This window comes from Poecilia reticulata, chromosome 16, assembly GCF_904066995.2.
Source record: "Poecilia reticulata chromosome 16, P_reticulata-male-v2, whole genome shotgun sequence".
Lineage (NCBI taxonomy): Eukaryota > Metazoa > Chordata > Actinopteri > Cyprinodontiformes > Poeciliidae > Poecilia > Poecilia reticulata.
Window position 1 is genome coordinate 31,467,379 of NC_088845.1, and position 21,848 is coordinate 31,489,226.

The 21,848-nt window shown below is 41.3% G+C and overlaps 1 protein-coding gene across 2 annotated transcripts in view; it reads left to right on the forward strand.

Annotated features, from left to right (window-relative positions):
* The window catches only part of LOC103478788 (aldehyde dehydrogenase 2 family member), a 38,850-nt gene that overhangs the window by 11,376 nt on the left and 5,626 nt on the right, over positions 1–21,848 (forward strand). The window contains exons 2-9 of one of the 2 annotated variants that reach the window (XM_081617049.1): positions 914–1,018; positions 1,553–1,693; positions 2,431–2,510; positions 3,929–4,040; positions 5,251–5,379; positions 5,779–5,892; positions 9,981–10,083; positions 10,262–10,446. In XM_081617049.1, the coding sequence (XP_081473175.1) occupies positions 914–1,018; positions 1,553–1,693; positions 2,431–2,510; positions 3,929–4,040; positions 5,251–5,379; positions 5,779–5,892; positions 9,981–10,083; positions 10,262–10,446 (969 nt within the window). The remainder of the gene's footprint in view (positions 1–913; positions 1,019–1,552; positions 1,694–2,430; positions 2,511–3,928; positions 4,041–5,250; positions 5,380–5,778; positions 5,893–9,980; positions 10,084–10,261; positions 10,447–21,848) is intronic. The other variant, XM_081617050.1, reaches the window with a different exon arrangement.

Genomic DNA, 21,848 nt, shown 5'->3' on the forward strand with positions numbered 1-21,848 from the left:
TAATTAGTCAAGTGTCAGATTGTTAAATTAAATATTAGTACATTTTAATGTGTGTGTTGTTTTTTTTGCCATGAAGAAAATATGGCAATGTTAACAGAGCAAGCTGCATCTGTCGCAAAAAAAAAGGGGGGGGGGGGGGGTCGTTTTTCAAATGTAAAGTATTGAAATAATTTTTATTTCACTCTACTGAGTCTGTGTGATTACATCAATTTTTGCTCTGTATTCAACAAGTTATAACAAAATGCAAAAAATGCAATTCTATTTGTTTCTTTGCAACTATGAGACATATTTCAACGTGTGCATGCATGCGCTCACACACACACACACACACGCACGCACGCACGCACGCACGCACGCACGCGCACGCACACACACACACACACACACACACACACACACACACACACACACACACACACACACACACACACACACGTGCACACACACAGGCCCACTTTCTCACTATTCTCTTTGCTTCACTAGAAAGCTGCCAGAAAGCAGGTGTTCATACAACTTTTGACAGGAAGCTTTTCTGGTCCCGTGGGAAAACTCCACCCACACTGAGTGGACACTCAGTAGAAGTGGGGGGGAGAATATAAACACTGTACCTCAGAAACGAACATAACAGGAGGGTTAAGGTCTGACCTTAAGGTCCCTGCTCCCATGGAACATTCCTCACAGGAGGAACTGTTATCTTTTCCACTTAAAAATCTCAAGGCTTTAGGAGAGTTTTCATCATAAGCAGTTTTGGAAACCACTGGGCTGTCTTCACTACAAATGAGTGTGTGACATTTGTGAACATTACTGGAGTGGAATAGCTTTAATTTTCTTGTTTTTGTAGACTTGGTTTGTATTTATTGAAATATTATCAGAGAATTAAGTTGAAATCTCTAAATGGTGTATTGTGTTTCAGCTGTTTATTAACAACAAATGGCAGGAAGCTGTGAGTGGGAAAACCTTTCCTACAATCAATCCATCCACTGGAGAAATCATCTGCCAGGTTGCAGAGGCTGATAAGGTAAATGACGGGAAGAAGATGCACTTTGCATGAGTTACAATTTTGCTTTTCATATGTCCTCCTTTTTAATTAGATACTGCTAAAAATGCAGAAAACATGAAGTCAGCTAGGATGAGCTTCCTCTGCAGGGTGACTGGACTCGGCCTCAGAGACGGGATGAGGAGCTTATAGCAGAGCTGCTGCTTCTCTGCATCCACAAGAGTCAGTTGAGGTAGTTCAGGCTGGTGATCAGGTTGCCCCCTTTGGAGGTTTTCCAAGCATGTCCAACTGGGAGAGGACCCAGAACTTGCTGAACAAACCATGTATCCCAAAAGCCTCAGATCCGCCGAGGCAGCAGGATCTGTTGCCTTGGCAACTCGGTTTCAGATCAGGGGAAGACCTTTAGAGAAAGTTTTCTGGGGTTCATGTAATCCTGCTGTTTCCTGGCAGAAAGCAGAAAGTGTCACTGCACAAACAGTTTTTTGTCTTCTGTATCTTATTGTTAAACAATACCTCAAGCCTTGTGGTAAAATTGAACTGCTTCTCCTTTTTCAGGCAGATGTAGATAAGGCAGTGAAGGCCGCATGTAACGCCTTTAGGCTGGGCTCACCGTGGCGCCGTATGGATGCATCTGATCGGGGCAGGCTTCTTTACAAATTAGCTGACGCTATTGAAAGAGATTCTGCCTACCTCGCTGTGAGTTCATATTTAATGTTGCAACAGAGTCAAACAGCATTTGAATGAATGTCTGGCGAACTTCTTACTTTTAGTAGTCCAGTACAGTAAATAACATGCTTACATTTCTTTTCATTAATTTAGATTTTGAATATGTATGAAATTGGCATAAGGGTCTACAACAAACCGGCTCAGTCTCATAGATTGAAGTTGTTGTTCTATTAGTATAGAAATAATCTGATTTGTCATATTACAGTTTCTCTGGATGTAATCTGTTTTTGCTAAGACTAAAGTCATAAATCCTAAAATCACAATGCCAACACAGTGAAGCCATCATCAGATCAGTTGGCAGCCTCTTTGTTTTGTTTTTACCAAATTAGTTTTAAGAAAATGTAATCTATACAGATGTGACTATTAGAAAATATGCTCTCTAAAATGTCTTGTGAAGGTGTTTTAAGCAGAAGGCAGAATGCAGTTTAGTGTTGAATTTTAATTGTTGGTAAATAGTTTAGATTTTTTTTTTCTCGCATTTGGACAAGAATTGGGTTCAATACTAAAATATCCACCATTTGCATTTGAAAGTGGTTCCAATTTCATTCTAAAAAAATGAGAGGACCATATTGAACACTAAGTCAGTATGTTGATCAGAAACTGACATTGTTGCCAACCAGTTTCTTACATTTTAATAAAGCTTTTAGATAGTAAACTTCTACTCAACAAAAGCCACCTTTATATGTGAAACTATGTTCTTGCCTCAGGAACTGGAAACCTTGGACAACGGGAAGCCGTATGTCATCGCCTATCTGGCTGATTTACCCTTGGTTGTGAAATGTCTCAGGTAAGAAGCCCCCAAACAATGGTTGTTTTTTAAAATGTATTTATTTTTAAGACTGGTCATTTTAAAGCTGTTTTGGTTTCATTGTAATCGTAACTTGATTGTTATTGTAACTTAGTTACTTGATCATAAAACCTTTAACATCTCAACTGCACCTTGGACCAACTGCACCTCCAAGCATCAGAGCTTCTGCCTCACAGAGCAGCTTTCCAACACGGCTCCTTCAGACTAGTCAGTTGTATAATAGAACATTTCATTTTAACCTTTCTTAACTTTATTTCTTTACTTCATTTGAACTTTACCCAAGTTTGGATTCATAGTGTTATGTATATGAATGTTTTTTTCATTGATCTGTTACTGTGTAAGTGTGAGAGACCCTGCAGCTATGAGTTACTGATAAAGAAGAACTAGAAGTTTCTGTTGGAATCCTCATCAGCTCTCATTTCCTGCCATACATGTATGATGTTTGTTTCAAATGAAAAGTCTAACTGAAAAATCATTCCTTCCAATCAGGTGAGTGACAGCTGCATGAGGACAAAACCTCATGGAGATAAGTTCAGACTTTGGGTTTGCCTTTGTTTTGCTGTGACTATATAATAATGTGTTGTGTTGTTCAGGGCTCTTCTGCTGACCGTGTTCAGTGAGACGGGTCTTTGAACATTTTTTTCCCTTTAAATAAAGAAACATAAACACAAAGATTGATCTTTCTCTAATTATTGAAACAGACTCTCATTCTTTGATAACAGAAATTTCCACAGCAGTCTACTAGTGGAACTGTGTGTCTGCTGATCTCATACCAGCTGGATTTCAGTGCAAAACTGATAAAGTTGCTAGAGGGTTAATAGAGGAGCCATGTTGTGATGACTTCCTGAAGGCCAGGTTTCAGGAAGAGCAGGAGCTTTTAAAGAGACAGAGGCCAAAATTCAAGGTGTTAAATTACAAAGTAAAATTTCATTTATGTTAGAGTTGATATATACAGCATTTTTTTTTTAACAATTGAAGCCAACATAGTTACTTGATAGTACCATTTTATAGCACAATATGCCAGGGAAACTCATAATACTGCACTTTTAAGTCAGTTTTTCTTTGTAATAAGGATCTGTTTCCAAATCCACTTGTGATTTCACTGAGAAGGCAAAGTCGGGCACAGACGTGTGTTCATCAAACAAAATCTCTGCTGAAGTTTGGACATGTCTGTTTGTGAAAAATCCATTTGGAACATCATTGTTCTGTGTAGTGTGTTCTATGAAGGATTCCATAGTACAAAAGCTGAAATTTTGGGTCATTTTGAGTGTTTGTGCAAATTTTACTTCCACAGCTGACATCCAATTGAAAACAAACAAACAAACAAGAAATCCTGACAAAATCTGTGTTGCACCATATGGTACATACTACTGCATTGGAGTATTTGCTGTGTTTAGGTACTATGCAGGTTGGGCAGACAAGTGGGAGGGGAAGACCATCCCTGTTGATGGAGATTACTTCACCTATACCAGACATGAACCTGTTGGAGTCTGTGGACAGATAATACCTGTATGTATGTTTTATATCATTTATTTATGTGCATTTAAAACTAGGGATGCATTGATATGAAAATTTGGGCCGATATTAATGTTATGGCTAATCAGCAATATTTGCCAATATTATGTATATTTCACTACCCTTTTGACACCTTGAAAAAACAAGTGGAAAGAACACTACTTATGTTGGGCACTATGGCCTCTATTGAACATTAAACAGGAAAAAGGGTAAAGAAAGAATGGCCTGAAATGGCCTATGACCCTGAATCCTTTCTGTGGCAGCCACTTTGAGGACTGTACACGGTACACCTGCTCCAACAACCAAACGTTGTGGGTGTCTTTGGGCACAACATATTCAGAGGAAGATTGTTTCAATATCCTATAAATGCCATGTCAAAAAGTAAGTTTATATGATGGAGCAAGACGATGTGGGTTGTTTTACAGCAAATGGAACTGGAAAACTACTTATGACAGAAATAAGGATGAATAGAAAGATTTTCCAGGACATTCTTGATAAGACTCAGGAAAAAAAACTTGTTCAAAACACATAGTCAAGAAAACTGCAATGGTTTCAGAGAAAAACTGTTAGTATGGTAGAGTAAAGCATCTGACTTGTATCCTAATGAAAAACTGAACTGAAGATCCCAGTACATAGACAGAACTTTGAAGGTGTTTGGCGTGAAAGAGTCTATCAACATCACCCCGGAACAATGTATGTGACCAGTTTCTTCATTTAGAGATCCACTGAAATTGTCAATACCAAGTCTTTTCCAATTATTTAATACATTTGTATTCAGTCCTGGTCCTTTTTTAACCCATAACTAAATGAACTCTGTCCTATTGACAGAAATGTACTTGAAGGGTAAAATGTTGTCATGTGAATTCTTCCTTTAGTATACATCTGATAGGACGTCCTGTAGCAGGTTTTTTTTCCTTCTGCCCTGTACCATCTTAACATCTTTCTGAAATTGACATCAAATCCTTTATTTTCCTCTCTCATAATAATCTTATAATTCAGGTGGATAGTGGGTGATTTTAATTGAGTCATTTTCCAGTTGAGAAGACATTTTGTTTCATTGAACTGTAAAGGTGCCAATAAGAATGTCAGTAAGGTCATTTGGTGCTGTCTGCAAAGACTCTTATGATTGTAGCATTGTGTTGGCAGCAGTGAAGTTCTGGCATGAGACAAAAGGTAACTACTGTATTTTTCTTCTTTGCTGCAGTGGAACTTCCCTCTGGTGATGCAGGCCTGGAAACTAGGGCCAGCGTTAGCAACTGGTAATACTGTCGTGATGAAAGTTGCTGAACAAACACCACTCACAGCACTCTATGTGGCCAGTCTTATTAAAGAGGTATTCCACGTTTTATTGTTTTACAGCCACCTCTACCTGAACACAACCTAAAGACTAAGGCTGCACAACATTGTGAATGGTGTTATTGCAATATTAATATCACAAAGGACTGTTTGGAGTGCAATATTTGTTGGCTAATATATTCCAAGAGTTTTAAACTTACATTTTCAATACTAATGTAATATTTAGTCAGTTAGACACCATGTAGAAATGACATTGCCCAAAACGCTAAAAGTCACTGAGTTTAGGAAGCACAAATTAGGAGAGGAAAGAACATGGGAACATGGCACCTCATGCAGACCTACTAAAGACTAAGACTTTTTTTCTCTCTCTCCTGTGCTGGAAATAAAAATGCAAGTGGTTATTTGGATTTGTGTTATTTGGAACCTTTATGTTCAGGTTGGATTTCCTGAAGGCGTGGTCAATATCTTGCCTGGAATGGGACCAACAGCTGGTGCAGCCATTGCCAACCACATGGATGTTGACAAGGTGGCCTTTACTGGGTCCACAGAGGTACATCTGTCAGAAGGTTCTGTTCCTATCTCGATCTAATGAAAGTCCAGTCCTATCCTCAGGTTCACAGCCTTAGGTAGAAAAGTTCACATCTGGCTGCTGACTTGAACAATTTTGTTTATAGACAGACTTTCCTCAATAAGGAGACCTCCACATAATGGCTGCTGCTTATGCATGGGCTAAATCCTAATTTACTCTCCACCCCTTGCTTCTGTATTTACACTTTTATTTTTTATATTATTTTGTTTCTTCTACTTAAGCTTGGCCATAGAATTACACCAAAGGCCTGTGCTGTGATGCCAGCCCAGCACATCTCGGTTTTCTTTGTAGTATCTGACCTGACTAACCTAACGCATTGAAGATTTTTATTGGTGGCATGACGAAGCTGATTGAGTTGGTAGATCAACCCAGGTTTACTGACTGTTTATATATTAGTAAAACGGGTGAAGTTGGAACAAGTATATGCAATCATAAATCAGGACACAATAAACAAATTAAAGTGGAAATATAATGCTTTTAAATCCTTCTTTATCCTCCTGGTTATTGTATCTCCACACTCTCTTTTACCCCTGTTCTGAAAGGTTTTAGATCGTCTAGCTTTGCTGCGTTTTTTTTTTTTGTATGTAAATGAGACATTTCCCGCCCTCCAGGTCGCAAAACATTCCACTCCATCCCATTCAGCCATTTTGTAGTTTGGGATAAAAAGTTTCTCTGGAGGTAGATAATCATATTTCTGCTATCAAAGCTTATTATAGATGTCAACAACCATCCATCATCCATACATGTTGAAGGCATAGCCTGACTTAGAGTAATAGAATGAAGACGACGAACCTACGGGAGGCAGCTAAAGCTAGCACACAGCACTGTGAGAAGGCTCAATACTGCATAGCTGAAGTTGGACTATAAAATCACTGCAAAGGAAAAAAAATGGCAGATTCACAAAACTGATTAGCTGGAAGTCAATGACATTGTTTAGCAATTTCACAGCAAATGCGGTGACATCATGGAAACAACATAATAGGTGGCAAGTGAATTTTGCATGATATGTCCTCTTTTAAAGCTCTACAAATCACCTCCTCAACATTGAAAGCATGAATTGATCCAACACTTTCCAGTGTGTGTTTAAATAAATCCATATGCTGTGTAAGAGTTGTCTTTATTTGAATAAGAGATTTCACCCTAAACTAGTCACACAGCTGGTCTTAATGGCCAAAGATGAAATGACTCAGGTCAATGGGTGGAGCTCTATTTGTCTTTCGCTTTCTACAAAATCACAGTGAATGGGTCATAGGTGAGTTATACTTTCATATTTTCAGCATGTATTTGAACACACATGGACATCCATGCAGAGGCAGAGTGGTGAGTAGGCCTGTAAAACAGGTTGCTGTTTCAAGAATATTTTCAGTAAAGGTATTTGAGGTTAGTCTTATTCTGCGTCCTAACAAGAATCAACTTGAATCAGTTGCTTTAGGAAGGTTTTGTACCTATCAGCTAAGATGTATTTTGGTGTAGACCAGTGTTTCTCAACCTTTTTCAGCCCAGCGCCCCCCCAGCCTTTATCCAGGTCCCTCACAGCCCCCACCAAAGAATTTACAGGCTACTTTGCACTGACTATTATTTTATCATTAATATTACTATCACTATTGTAGATGTTTTGATTTTTATGCTTGTTTCTGTATTTATCATCAAAAATAATTTCCCAGAGAACAAAAAAGTCATGGAAATAGAAATTATTTTCACATGTGTCTATGAAAAATGCAACGAACATTCAAGTTAAAATCTGTAGGTCTAACAGCAGCCAATCAGAGTGGAAAAACAATATTCTTATTCTTTGCCGTTTTCTAGTTGTTAAATATTCCACAAAATGACCAGATAAAAGATGAACAACATGCCAGTTTAAACTTTGAACTGTTTGCAAAACGACTGAGCTCTGCAACATTAAAACATGGATAGAACTGTAACTACATTAATCATAACTCTTCTTCTCTTCAGTGTTTGTTGGTTTCTGGTGGTGCAGCTCTGTGCTGCCTTCAGGAGAATGGGACATCAGAGTATCATCCATAAAACTTCACCCACATGGCATTTATTGTTCAAACCAGAGCTTTCAGTGGAAAAACTAAAGTTCCTTTTAATGCCATACAAATATGAGACAGAAACATGGATTATATCTTTATATAGATCTGTCTATTGATTATAGATTAATAGTTTTACTGGACAGAAATTACAAAGAACAAATCTGGTTCTTAATCAAATCCTAATGAGTCAAATTGAAAGTGTCATGGAGTCATCAGCCTCATGACATTAACACTGACATGAAAAATAATATTGAAGAAATAAATATATCAAATCTAATTAAAAACATAAATAAGTGATCAGTTCTTTACTGTTATGGTCTGTAAGATATATTTATTCTCAGTACTAGATGTGGTCTCAACAAACCCATGACACTTCAACAATATTATTTTACCTTTTATCTGGAAATAGTGTCTGTTTATTCTTGCCATACAGTCTCTGTATTAATTATTGATCGAAAGGTCTTGCCATACCAGTTTATTCCTCTGTATTTACTTTAGTTTCTTAGTTTATTCTTGTATTTTGTTCTTCATTCATTTCCATTTAGTTTCATTTGATTAGTTTTATCCTTTCTTGGTTTATTGCTATGTCCACTTTAGTTTCTTTCCTGTTTCCAGATTTATTTTATCATTTATTGACCATCAGTAATCTTCACTCATCACCTGCTGCGCCGTCTAATCGTCATGTGTTTCACATCATGTGTTGATTTTTTCACTGTTCAGCGTCGGATTCTCTGTTTTTATGCCATAATTCACATCTAGTTCGTCGCTCCGTTTTATGTCCCGCTTCTCCTGTTTCAGAGTTTTGCGCTATGTGGACGTCTTTTTTGTTTTTAAGCCCCAAAGATGCAGGGCTGTCGGAAAGCGTATCGATGGGGAAAAGGCAGACTGACATAAACCTTTTAAAACAACGGAAACAATTTCTGCATCCTGATTATTGAAATTTAAAAGTGCTGTGTTGTTCTATCACCCCGTTTCATACCGGACCACTTACATCTCCGTGTTAACGCTATAAAATGAACGCTCTCTATCGTGGTATCACCCATGGAGGGATTTCTTGATTTCTTTATTTAAATGGGTTCATTTTTCAGAGGGATACTCAGTGAGGGTATGGTGATTTTAGCTACCAGTAGCAGGAGAACGGAGCTGCACCAAGAAGCTAACAGAAGCTACAAACACTGAATAGAAGAAGAGCTGCCATCGATACAGTTGCAGCTAAACATGGTTTATTGTTACACAATACAGTTTTACCAAGTTGTTTAAAGTCTAAACTGGTATTGTTAATATTTCCGCTAATTTAGAACAAGCACATGCTAGCAGCCATGCTAGCAGCAGGCACAATGGAGAAATGTTTTCAAACTCATATGATTGCAGCTTCTAAGTTGAGGAGTATCAATTTGGCAGTACAGGAGGTAAATAGAGCCGCTGCACGTAAACTCTGCGTGAACAAAACCGGATTTGGAGACGGAGAACTGCGTCCTTAATATATCCCGCAGTTATTAGGACGCAGCTCTCTGCTGCCCTCTGCTGGGTCCTTATGGAAAACCGAGAGGTTCATTTTTCAGAGGGATACAAAGTGAGGGTATCATGATTTTAGCTACCAGTAGCAGCAGAACGGAGCTGCACCAAGAAGCTAACAGAAGCTACAAACACTGAATAGAAGAAGAGCTGCCATCGATACAGTTGCAGCTAAACATGGTTTAATGTTACACAATACAGTTTTACCAAGTTGCTCAAAGTCTAAACTGGTATTGTTGTGCATCTAAGGTGTAAAGTTTACCATCGACCAAACGCCCCCCAAAGGCATCCCAGCGCCCCCCTTTTGTAAAAATGTCCGCCAGCGCCCCCTGCCATCCTCTGAACGCCCCCTGGGGGGCGGTACCACCCACATTGAGAACCTCTAGTGTGGAGTAAAGGAGAAGGGTTTAATGGGTTCACATGTTGCAGATAAAAAATTTTTTTCATTTAATGAATTTTTGTATAATCTTGTTTCATCTCCAAATTGATTTTTCTCAGGTGGGTCATCTGATCCAAAAGGCAGCAGGCAGCAGTAACCTGAAGAAAGTCACATTAGAACTGGGAGGAAAGAGTCCAAATATCATTCTATCTGATGCCAACTGTATGTATTCTTTTTACTCTGTGTTGTATTTAAGTTGTGACTGCACAATTATCTTTCCAAACCATTCTGTGCTAAATTCAAACATATTCACTGTTTTGTTTTTTGCGTAATATTTTTTCTGACAGCCTGTTATGATCACATTAAAGTTGCTGGTTATTCTTTTTAAATAATTTTTTAGTGGAAAATGCTGTGGAGCAGTCCCACATTGGACTGTTTTTCAATCAAGGCCAGTGCTGCTGTGCTGGCTCTCGAGTTTTCGTCCAATCAGATGTCTACGATGAGTTTGTGGAGCGCAGTGTGGCACGTGCTGAAAGAAGAGTGGTGGGAGACCCGTTTGACTTCAAGACTGAACAGGGCCCTCAGGTAACACAAACTCTCACAAATTATTCAGTTTATTTATATTGCCACATTTCACAACAAATGTCGTCTCTAGGCACTTTAGAAAGTCATTTCAGTTCAGTCACACATCAGCTGAGTAACACTAAGTAACTGAGCTTAATGTTAGTCAGTTCATTAACTTCAGTTTATATATAAATTAGTTTAAACAGTTTGTGTCTAAGGAAACACAGCAGATCATCAAGTCATTGACTTGCAGAATATCAATGCTGCTAAATTTTATTTGATTTAATGGTTTTAGCATAAATAAGTTGAAAGATTTTAAATTGTTTAAAATTAAAATTTAAGATTTTAAGGAGCTCGCAAATTTATTTTGTAAAAGTTCAAAGAACAATCTTCATATTTATATTTTTTTGTTACCATAGCTAAAATCTGATGCTGTGAGTTTAATTTTTGAGTTTGGGCTCTGTTTGTTCACAAATATATTTCAGTAAACCACAATTATCACTGATTGCTTTTTAGGTTGGCCAATTAAACTACTTCCCCTCTCCTAAATTTCACTAAATTCATGTTGAAATGCTGTTAGAGGTGCTGATGCTCATAGCAGCAAGAAGGACCCCCAAGTCAAATTCTGCTCAAGGCCTCATGCAGCTGTGGACCGGCCCTGTATGATGAGTTGAATCCACTACAGAGATGCGCAACAAACGGGAGATCTTCTATTTTTTGTCTATCGAGTTTTTAGTAATCGCCACAGAAACTGTTTTGGTTGTTTGTGGGACGAGTTTTTCAGATCTCCGAGCGCATTACCCAGGCTGACTTAAGTTGACAAAGCATTTGATATGGTTTGCTGCATCGTGTAACCAGGAAAAATAAATAAATAAATAAAACCAGAGTTACGCAAGCGCGAAAGCTCCTCCACGGGCTGAACTGTTCATGATGAGGTTGATGTAAATATCCATACAGGTCAGCATGTGTCCAGTTAAAGTGAAAGGAGGCGCGCGCCAAGGTAAACTTCAGACAGCGCGAGACGGCAACGCACAAAGGCATCAGCGATTTGATTGGTCTGCGCTCCCGGCTTTGTGGTCATTTACTAAACCCATCTTTCATTAAAATAATATGAAGGACATTCTCCGGAGTCTGGACGCAAAGACAGTTGAGCGTGCAGAAGTTGAGACAAAACGGCAGCGAGGAAAGACCTTAAATTTGATTAGTCATCAAACTGCAATAAACTGGAGCTGACAGTCAGAGTTGACGCATACCTGCCGTTCCACGCAGACTTACAAGCGCACTCGCAGGAGGAGGAGAGCGCAGTGGCGTTCACCCTGCTACGATCACGTTAAAGGTGCGTTCACACCAAACGCGTTATGTGCATCAAAAATGCGTCCAATGCTTCAAGTTCGACAAATGTGCACTTTGAATGCAGACACTTGACACTTTCCCTAACCCTAACCCTACACCTAGCGCCAAACGCTTCAAATCACGCCACGGCGGTCCCTCGACGGGCCCTCGATGCATCTCCACTAGACTTGGAAATAGGTTGCCACCCGTCCCTTAAAGTATGGAATCATCCTGTATTTGGCTGTTAAATGTAGCGTCTCGTATTGAACCAATACGGGACGTGATTTGTTCCTTTTTTCTATAAATGTCAAACACGCCCATCACACACATATCAACACTAATTATAACAATAATGACCAAAATAAAACACAGGAAATATTAAGGTCAGCTAAACTGTCGTGGCGGGTTTATGGGCGGGATATAAAAAGGACCCCAAAGAAAGGTACAACCCAACGCTGTTGTAGTTGCCAAGGACGGACACTACGCAGCCACGGTGAGCTGCTATCAACCCGCGTCTTTTTAAAATGTCCTCAGCCCGATACGCCACCGTCCTTAGAAGCAAAACCTCTCGTTAAGATACAGACGTGAGAGGGAAGACGCAAATCCCAGGGTGAATAATGTCAGTGAGGATAAACAGGCATTTAAAAAACACAAAAAATGGGCTGATATGGTAGAGAATATTTTGATTTAAGTTTCTTATTGTGCTTTTAGTCGACTGTTATGAGTTGACTATTTGCTTATTTAATGTATAGTCATATCAGCCAAAATAATATAAATGGTGTCAGGTGCGCCGTATAAGGGGGGAAAGTGATGACAATTCTAAGGGCCCTTGACCCGAGGGGGACCCCCACAAAAGAAGTACTTCTTTTTTTTTTTTTTTACAGATATAGAAAAAATTTTGGGCCCTGATAATTACTGTTATTGTGTTTTTTTAAATTGTTTTTAACAGAAAAAATGTAATGTTACTCCTCCCAGACCAAAAAGCACACATCCATATTTGCACTGAACTCCCCCTATATACACTCCTGATCAAAATCCTAAGACCAGTTAAAAAACTGCAAGAATTTGCATTTTGCACTATTGGATCTTATGAAGGTTCTAAGTAGAGCTTCACAATGTTAAAAGAAGAAATCGGCGTAAGAGACAAGATCTTTTGAGCAGGGAATTAATTGAAAACTGCATTTAAACTCAAACATGATTTTTTAAGCTGATCAAAAGTTTAAGACCTTAGCTCGAAAAACCCAGAAAACCCCCCAAAACAGAAATCAAAGTATCAAAAAAAGGGCTCAGTAATGAGTAGCTCCACCATCTTGTTGATGACTTCAAACAATGGTCTAGGCTTGATGCCAGTGTTTCCAGGAGGCTAGTGGGAACGTTGCTCCAAGTGTTGAAGATGGCTTCACAAAAGGCGTCCACGGTCTGGAACTGATGTCCATTTTTGTAAACTTCCCTTGCCATCCATCCCTAAATGTTCTCAATTGGGTTTAGATCCGGGGAACATGCAGGATGGTCCAAAAGAGTGATGTTATTCTCTTGGAAGAACTCCTTTGTCAGGCGGGCATTGTGAACTGCAGCATTGTGAACTGCAGCATTGTGAACTGCAGCATTGTCCTGGTGAAAAACCCAGTCATTACCACACAGACAAAGGCCCTCAGTCATGAGGGATGGCCGCTGCAACATCTCCACATAGCCAGCTGCTGTTTGACGCCCCTGCACAATCTGAAGCTGTTCCATTGAAGGAAAATGCACCCCAAATCATGATGGCGCCACCACCACTGTGCCGTGTAGAAAACATCTCAGGTGGGATCTCCTTGTCATGCCAGTAACGTTGGAAGCCATCAGGACCATCAAGGTTAAAATTTTTCTCATCAGAGAAGACAACTTTCTTCCACCTTTCAATGTCCCATGTTTGGCGCACCCTTGCAAAGTCCAAACGGGCAATTTTGTGGCGTTGAAGAAGACGTGGCCTTTGAAGACTTTTTATGTTTCTGAAGCCCTTCTCTCGTCTGATGGTTATTGGGCTGCAGTCAGCACCAGTAATGGCCTTCATTTGGGTAGAGGATCATCCCGTGTCTTGACAGACAGCCAATCGGATCCTGCGGCTCAGAGCTGGTGAATTTTTTTGGGTCTACCACTTGACTTTTTTGTTCCATAACCCACAGGATCATTTAAAAAATGCAAAATGACTGTCTTTCTGCGTCCAACCTCAGCAGCGATGGTACATTGTGAGAGGCTTTGCTTATGCAGCTCAGCAATCCTACCACGTTCAAAGTCAGTGAGCTTTTTGCTTCTGCCATCAGGAGGTCTTGACAGTGTAAAGACTTGACAAAAAATGACATGGAATCCAGATTTTTGCACAGCTTTTGACTTTTAAAGACTATGGTCTTAAACTTTTGATCAGCTGGAAAAAATCATGTTTGAGTGTAAATGTAATTTTTAGAAAATTCCCTGCTCAAAAGTTTTTGTCTCTTGCACTGATTTTTTCCTTTAACATTGTGAAGTTCTACTTAGAACCTTCTTAAGATCCAATAGTGCAAAATGCAAATTCTTGCAATTTTTTGACTGGTTTTAAGATTTTGATCAGGAGTGTATGAGTTAACTGGTTCGTTTCTGCTTGGCGTGCTTGACAGTGACGTTTTCAGCAGCAGTCAGTAGAAGACAAGAACGACTGTGGCAGTTACCTAGAAAAATAATAGTCAAGTTTTCAAAAAAATAGAGATAAGAAAGAAAATGACAAGAGTGTCTATTTGTAAGTTTTTTTCCAAGAGAGGTGAATAGACTGTGTGAGATTATCAACTGTTTAGCATAGTTAGCTTAGCTACAGACTACCCAACCCCGAATAAAGCGGATGAAGATGGAAGGATGGAAATACCAAGATATTCAGATATTTAACTTTTCCCTGTACCCTTTACCACACTTGACAACAGGTGAGTCAGTCAGCAGCAGCTCTAATCCCCAATACCAACGTAAACCCCTTACCCCGGTCCCAGTGAAAAAGGTGAGCAACACTGTTAGGGTATTTTCTAACCTGTAAAAATGAACCACACAAAGATCATGAGTTTTATTGCCTTCCTTTGCAACGAGAGAGATCGCTGGCCCTAACCCCAGCAAAAGGGAGGACACTTTAATGAGAGAAAGTTATGCTGCTGGACAGTGGAAAATACCATTCAACTCACCCCCCATCTGGCAATCAAAGCAAACAAAACTTTACTTGAGAAGAGGCAAAACTAGTTAAAGTGTGTACTGTTGAGAAAAATGAATATTTTTAGTGTTTAATACAGTTAATCTTACGACATGTGAAAAAGGTATATTTGGCATGGTTATTTTGAACAAAATTCTTAATTTAGAATAGGTTTGTGTTAATGATTTAATCTAAAACTATTGATGGGTAAGTTTTCAACTTACAGGATGGAAAGATAGAGATCCAAAGGGAGCTCTGAGTGAGGCCTATTGTGTTATGAGAAAAGGCTTGGAGGCCATAAAATTAGCATCTGCAGGAAGGCAGTATCACTTGGATGAGCATGGGAGAGAGAAGTTTGCTCTGTTCACGGAAGATCAAAAGTCTTCCAAACTAGCATCTGGGATGGTGTGAAGATTGGTGAAAAAACATCATCGGATTCTCTGTTTTTATGCCATAATTCACATCTAGTTCGTCGCTCCGTTTTATGTCCCGCTTCTCCTGTTTCAGAGTTTTGCGCAATGTGTGCGTCTTTTTTTTAACCCCTAAGGTGCAGGGCGGTCGGGAAGCGTAAAGGCAGACTGACATAAACCTTTTTAAACAACGGAAACAATTTCTGCATTCCGATTATTGAAATGTAAAAGTGCTGTGTTGTTCTATCACCCCCGTTTCATACCGAACCACTTACAGCTCCGTGTTAACGCTATACAATGAACGCTCTCTATCGTGGTATCACCCATGGAGGGATTTCTTTATTTAAATGGGTTCATTTTTCAGAGGGATACACAGTGAGGGTATCGTGATTTTAGCTACCAGTAGCAGCAGAACGGAGCTGCACCAAGAAGCTACAAACACTGAATAGAAGAAGAGCTGCCATCGATACAGTTGCAGCCAAGCATGATTTAATGTTACACAATACAGTTTTACCAAGTTGTTCAAAGTCTAAACTGGTATTGTTGTGGATTTAAGGTGTAAAGTTTACCTTCGACCAAACGCCCCCCAAAGGCATCCCAGCGCCCCCCTTTTGTAAAAATGTCCGCCAGCGCCCCCTGCCGTCCTCTGAACGCCCCCTGGGGGGCGGTACCACCCACGTTGAGAACCGCTAATTTAGAACAAGCACATGCTAGCAGCCATGCTAGCAGCAGGCACAATGGAGAAATGTTTTCAAACTCATATTGCAGCTTCTAAGTTGAGGAGTATCGATTTGGCAGTACAGGAGGTAAATAGAGCCGCTGCATGTAAACTCGGCGTGAACAAAACCGGATTTGGAGACGGAGAACTGCGTCCTTAATATATCCCGCAGTTATTAGGACGCAGCTCTCTGCTGCCCTCTGCTGGGTCCTTATGGGAAACCGAGAGCGGCAGAGATACCAGCGGCCTGTAGCCCGGTGCGGCTGATATATGCAAGTTTCCAGGGGGGTGTTAAAAAAATTTGAAGGTGCGGCTTATAGTATGGTGCGCTCATAGTCCGGAAAATACAGTAATTGGTCTTAAAAGATTTTTTTGAAAACGAATTATCTGCAAATAATGCCATCTTTGAATGTCTTTGCTGCAGTAGTGACTAGCAGCGTAATCATGTAATTTTATTACCACTAGATGGCAGTAGGTACAGAGCATTTTACATTAAAACAATAGAATTAGTGATGCATGAACGTTACTACAGTCATGCATCTCACACAAGTGTTGTGGCAATGTTTAGGTGTATTTTTGAAGTAGAAATGTTGAGTGCAATTTGAAATAAAAAATGTAAAATATGATAAAAATAAATGTTTGTGTTATTTGATTCCTACCGTGTTTCCCCGATAGTAAGACACCCCCGATTGTAAGACGTACTGGGGGTTTCAGGGGGGTCGGCTAATATGTCTTACTTTCGGGGAAAACGGGGGTATTGCCGCCTCCCTCTTATCTAGCTGCGCGCCGCCTCCTGCCCACGTCCGCACCGTCCCTCTCTCCATACGTCACCGCGCCGTCCCCTGCACTTGTCACTGCCCCCTCCTGCTTAAAATACGGTAATACAATACTGTTCAGGTTGTTAATAAATGTTAATTTTATGGTTAAAACAAAAAATTCGAAAATTTTTTTCCAATATAAGACATACCCCGAAAGTAAGACATAGTGGGGCTTTTGGGGATAAAAAGAAAGTAAGACACTGTATTACTTTCGGGGAAACACGGTATTCAAGACACTGATAAGAATGACTATATATGTCATATAGGCAGCTACAGAGTATCTTTGTTTCCATTTTGGTTGGTGGTGTGACTCGTGATTTTTTCAATTAAAACAATGTACCTTGCCTAAAAAAAGGTTGAAAAACACTGTTCTAGAGGCCACCGGCTCACTGTGTGTGGGGAATGTGTGCGAGAAAGCTGCTGTGAGATCAGCTGATCTGACAGAGCTGGAACCTGCAGGGATTTTGCTCTCAGCAATGTTTGTGTTTTATTTCAAAACATTTCACATTATCACACACATTCCTCCCAGCTAGTCATTTCCTAGCTTCTCTCCGTGGTCCCTTCGGATGGCCGGTCCCGGGTGGTTTGGGCTGACGTCCTCTGGGGAGTCACTGGGTCGCTGGCTGTCGCATCGGGAAGAACTGGCGAGATGTGGAGGAGAGTGGCGGAGCGGATCGGGAAGAGGCTGCAGCAACTGTGGAACATCTCTATTGTTGATGGTGGCCATGTCGGTCCCTCCAGCGGCCGGAGGTGCGGGTGGTAGGTTGCGGCCCTACCAAGAGGAGGACAGACTCTGAAACCTCCTGGGTGTTTTTAGACTGAAAATTGGCACCAAACAGCACATCAGGGGTGATGGGGCCATCCAACAGGTCCTTCTGAAGCTTCTCAGACATAGACGGCGAGAGGCGGAACCAGGTGGTCCTCTGGATCAGAGTAGCCCAAGTGAAGAGCAGACCGCTGAGGTGGCGCACAGATTGAGCAGGGCATCAGCTGCCTTGCAGAAAGCCGTTCAACTCCTTTGGCAGTGCAGCTGCCAGAGGAGAAGGAACAGAGGGAGAACTCCGCTCTGTGAACCACTCCACCCTGGTGATGGGCGCATATGTAGAGACAGGCGCCCTTAGCTTTGCGGGCTCAGCTGCTGCCTCAGCTATGTAGGCCATTACGGCGGGAAACTGATGCCAGATGGGGTCCGGGTGGCAACTCGGGGCAGAGTCAAACTGTCCTGCCAGATCATTCAAACGGCAGGGGAGGATGGGGAACGGGAAGCCCCTTAGCGCTGGCTACCTCCTCGATCAAGCTAGGTAGCTCGAGGAGGTGCAAGCCCACAGCTGGGAGCGGAGTGGAGTCAGAGTCAGAGCCCGGGCTTGACTGAGCATCCGCTCAGCTGCCTACCTTCCGCCGCGTTGCTTCCCAGCTGGGAAGTAACATCCAAAAAGCTGCTGCACCTGCTGTCGCCCTCATCCTCTCTGCCAGCAAAATCATCTGATTCCCGCTTGGCGTAGCTAGCATCCCACTTGGCGTAGCTAGCATGTCCTCACAAGCAGCAACCGAACCCGGTGGGCCCGTCGCCCCGCCAAGCACCAGCCTTGAAAAAGGCTAGCCTCCGCCTCCTCTCCTCCAGCAGGAGGAGAGCACAGGAGCGGCAAGAAGGCTGAGGCGTCAGAGCGAGGTCAGTGTGCTGGGGGCCCTTGCAGATCCGGTGTCCATCAAAATACATGATGTACCCCGTCTGACAAGACGGGCACAAATGGACGGTACTGCTGGAAGACATCTTCGCTCTTAAGACAGTGCTCGTACGCTGAAGAAAAAGAGGGAGCCGTTTGTCCTGTCTGACCGTTTATACAGACTGGGGTGGGGCCCACCCAGTAGGTGGACGTAGACTAAGCTTTTTTCAATGCTCTGCGTGAGGGATAAACCCACCAGCAATAGTCTTAAAGGGCGAAGCCTATCCACTTTATTCCTACGCCCCAAGATGCTTTGCGTAAATTATGGGCGCGACTTCCGCCACAAGCCAGAACTGCCATTTGTTTACATGTTACCCTAATGCTAACTGGCTTTTGTCAGAGCTTTTAGACTATAAAATATGTGGGAACACCAGCGATCAAAGCTTAAATGTGACAATATCGGTTTACTGCAACCTTCAGCTAATGCGGGGAGGATGTCGCGCTAGCATACGCAGCTACCCGCACTAGCATAGCTACTTCACTGACTCAGTTGCTTCAGATCAGATGTGGGTTATCTTGAACTTGCTGCAGCCACGAACTAAATGTGGTCTGATTATTAGAGTACAGCCACGAACAGCACAACAGTTACCCGAGCTCCACAAGGGCATCTTACAACACTTTCAAGTGGCCAGTTGCTCTCAATAATAGGTTAATGTGTGATTCGGTTCGGTTCTAGTCCAGTGGGGAGATTCAGCTGTTGCGCAAGATCTGGAGCGCAGCAGCAGCTGCGGTTTTTTCTCTGCTGATTTTCAGGGACACTCAGGGAGAACCTCAAGGTTCTGGTTCTTATGGATTAAATGAATCCAGATATTTTATTTTGTCTTATAAATAAAATGTCCAGGCCCAATCATAAAGATAAATACTCAGATTATGAACTTTATTATTTTTTCAATTCAAACGAAAAATAAAATTCACATCACATCAAGCTAATATTGTGTAGTTCTGGTGTTTTACACTGTCGGCACAACTCAGATCTATGACAGATCTCAGATCTTCTCTGCTTTCTCTTTATCACTGTCAGCTCTTCAGAGAAAAGAGCTGCTAGCAGCACGGAATGACCATAAATTAATGATCGTGTTCCTGTCGCTCCCTATGATTAAACTCATAATTACAATTCTCTGTACTGAGCAGCTCTCTGATAGCAGACGGTGTGTCCGTGAACAAGTTTGACTAAATATTGTATTATAACCGAAAGGAGAGATGTAACTTCTATCATGAATATAGATTCCCCCTAGTTCTCTAGGGGGAAAGATGTGGGATGGGGGAAGGAGGAGGGGAACCAGTCGATCTGTCCATAGTTGATGTTTTATCAGTTTGTATTGGAATAGTTTGTTCTTGATATGCGGAGGGCTCCATCCTAGTCAGACATCCTTGAGCCTGTTCTTCTGAAGCGATGGTCACATTGTTGTTCTTGTTGATAAAATGAAAAATGTTTGCAGTGAGCAGCCTTATTCCGTGTTTGTTAAGATTGCGTCCTCCTCTTCCAAAGAGGTGAAAGCTCTGCCTGTAGATCCAGAGGTTATCGATGAAGGTCACTGAGCTGGCAGAGCAGGTTTTAATCAGCCATTTGTTTATCATGTCCAGCCTGGAATGTTTTTCGTCTCCCCATTGAGGAGATGGAATTGGACCACTGAGAAATAACTTCGTTTTTAATTTTCCCATAGTGTCCAGAAGAATATTAAAGTCCTTTTTCAGAATCTCGGATTTTTGCTTTGCCAGATCATTGGCTCCAACATGCACAACTAAAGTCTCCATGTTTGGCTGATCAGTGGTTAGAGAGAGACTTTGCGGGTCAAATCAGATACAGTGTCACCAAGAAAAGAAACCACTCTCGTTTTCTTGGGATTGCAAACATGACTGATTCCATTTACTGCCTCATCTCCAACAATAAGCACTCTTATTTCGTTTTCCTGGTGGTCACTTTGTCCTTCAGAGCTTTGTGCGGTGGATGCGTTGGTTTAGCCTCATTGCTGATGTTTGAAGGTGGCTTTTCACTCAGAGGCTCAGGCTGAAGTGCAGAAAATCTGTTTTTCAGTGGGATTCCCACAGAGTCGGAATGTTTTGAGGCTTGGGCTGGTCGCTTTGTCCTTGGGAGTGGGGTCGGTGGAGCCGTTTTGGTTCCAGCTGCTTGTTTGCTATTCTTTGGCGGAGCAGGTGTTGAGGTTGAAGGTGGGTTTCTGCTCAGAGCCGGCCACGCTGATTCATCCAGGTGAGGGGTTCTCCCCGTTAGTCGTCTCATGGGATCTGCAGTGTGAGACTTTTGTTACGGTTTGGCGCCCTGAGCGATCCAGGGTGAGCTGCTTGGTATGACCTCTCTGCTGATTTGAGGAAGAGTTGTTTCATGTCCACAGGTAGCGTTGATCTCAAAGTTCACCTCCAGCCGTTGAAGCTTCATTTCTAAAAACTGAAGTCATTGTAGAATACTGCTAATGTCGTTGGGGTCAGACGGGGGCATTTTGCCCTAGTTCAACTTGGAGGTGAAGAAAAGTGAGGTAAAAATAAAAGTGAGAAAATCTCCCAGTCCTTAGGTTTGAAGTAATCCAGTTATGATGTCGATAATGTGTATAAATCCATAAAAATTGTGACTTTAAAAATAATTCACAGGCAAAGTTATCAGTCAGGATGAGAGAGAGCAGGATAAGCTGCTCCTTCTTCAGCTGCCAGAGACAATCAACCAGTCTCCAAATCCAACTCCTTATTTGTATAAATATTTTTGGTAATATGCTTTACAATACCAGAATTTTCACATAACTTATGCTTTTGGAGCCCTGTCTGAAGACACATTTTGAATATTATGTCAGGTGTTATGATCAGTTACTCAGTCCTTGAACAGTTTACCAAATGCATTACACAGAAGGACAACTTATACAACTTATACTAATGCAACTTAATTAAACATGTTTAAGATATGCTCTGATTGGAGTACAATTTTGGAGTACTCTATGCATGAACGATTGCTCTATTGGATCACTTTTTAAAAACAAAAACATTGCCATAAAATATTATATATCACTGCAGCGGCCATCCCACCCCATGACAGTAGGGCAACACGTGCCGTGGTGGGCGTCCCTTCTTTTTATTTCTGAAAGGTGGCAACCCTACTTTAAAAGTAAACCAGATGTGCCTGACACTCAAAACCCATTTGGTGTGAACGCACCCTTTGGTCGAGCCATGTAGTGGGAGCTTACCTCGCCCACTTTGTTCCATATATAAATATATATTTCTATACTACTAACTTTT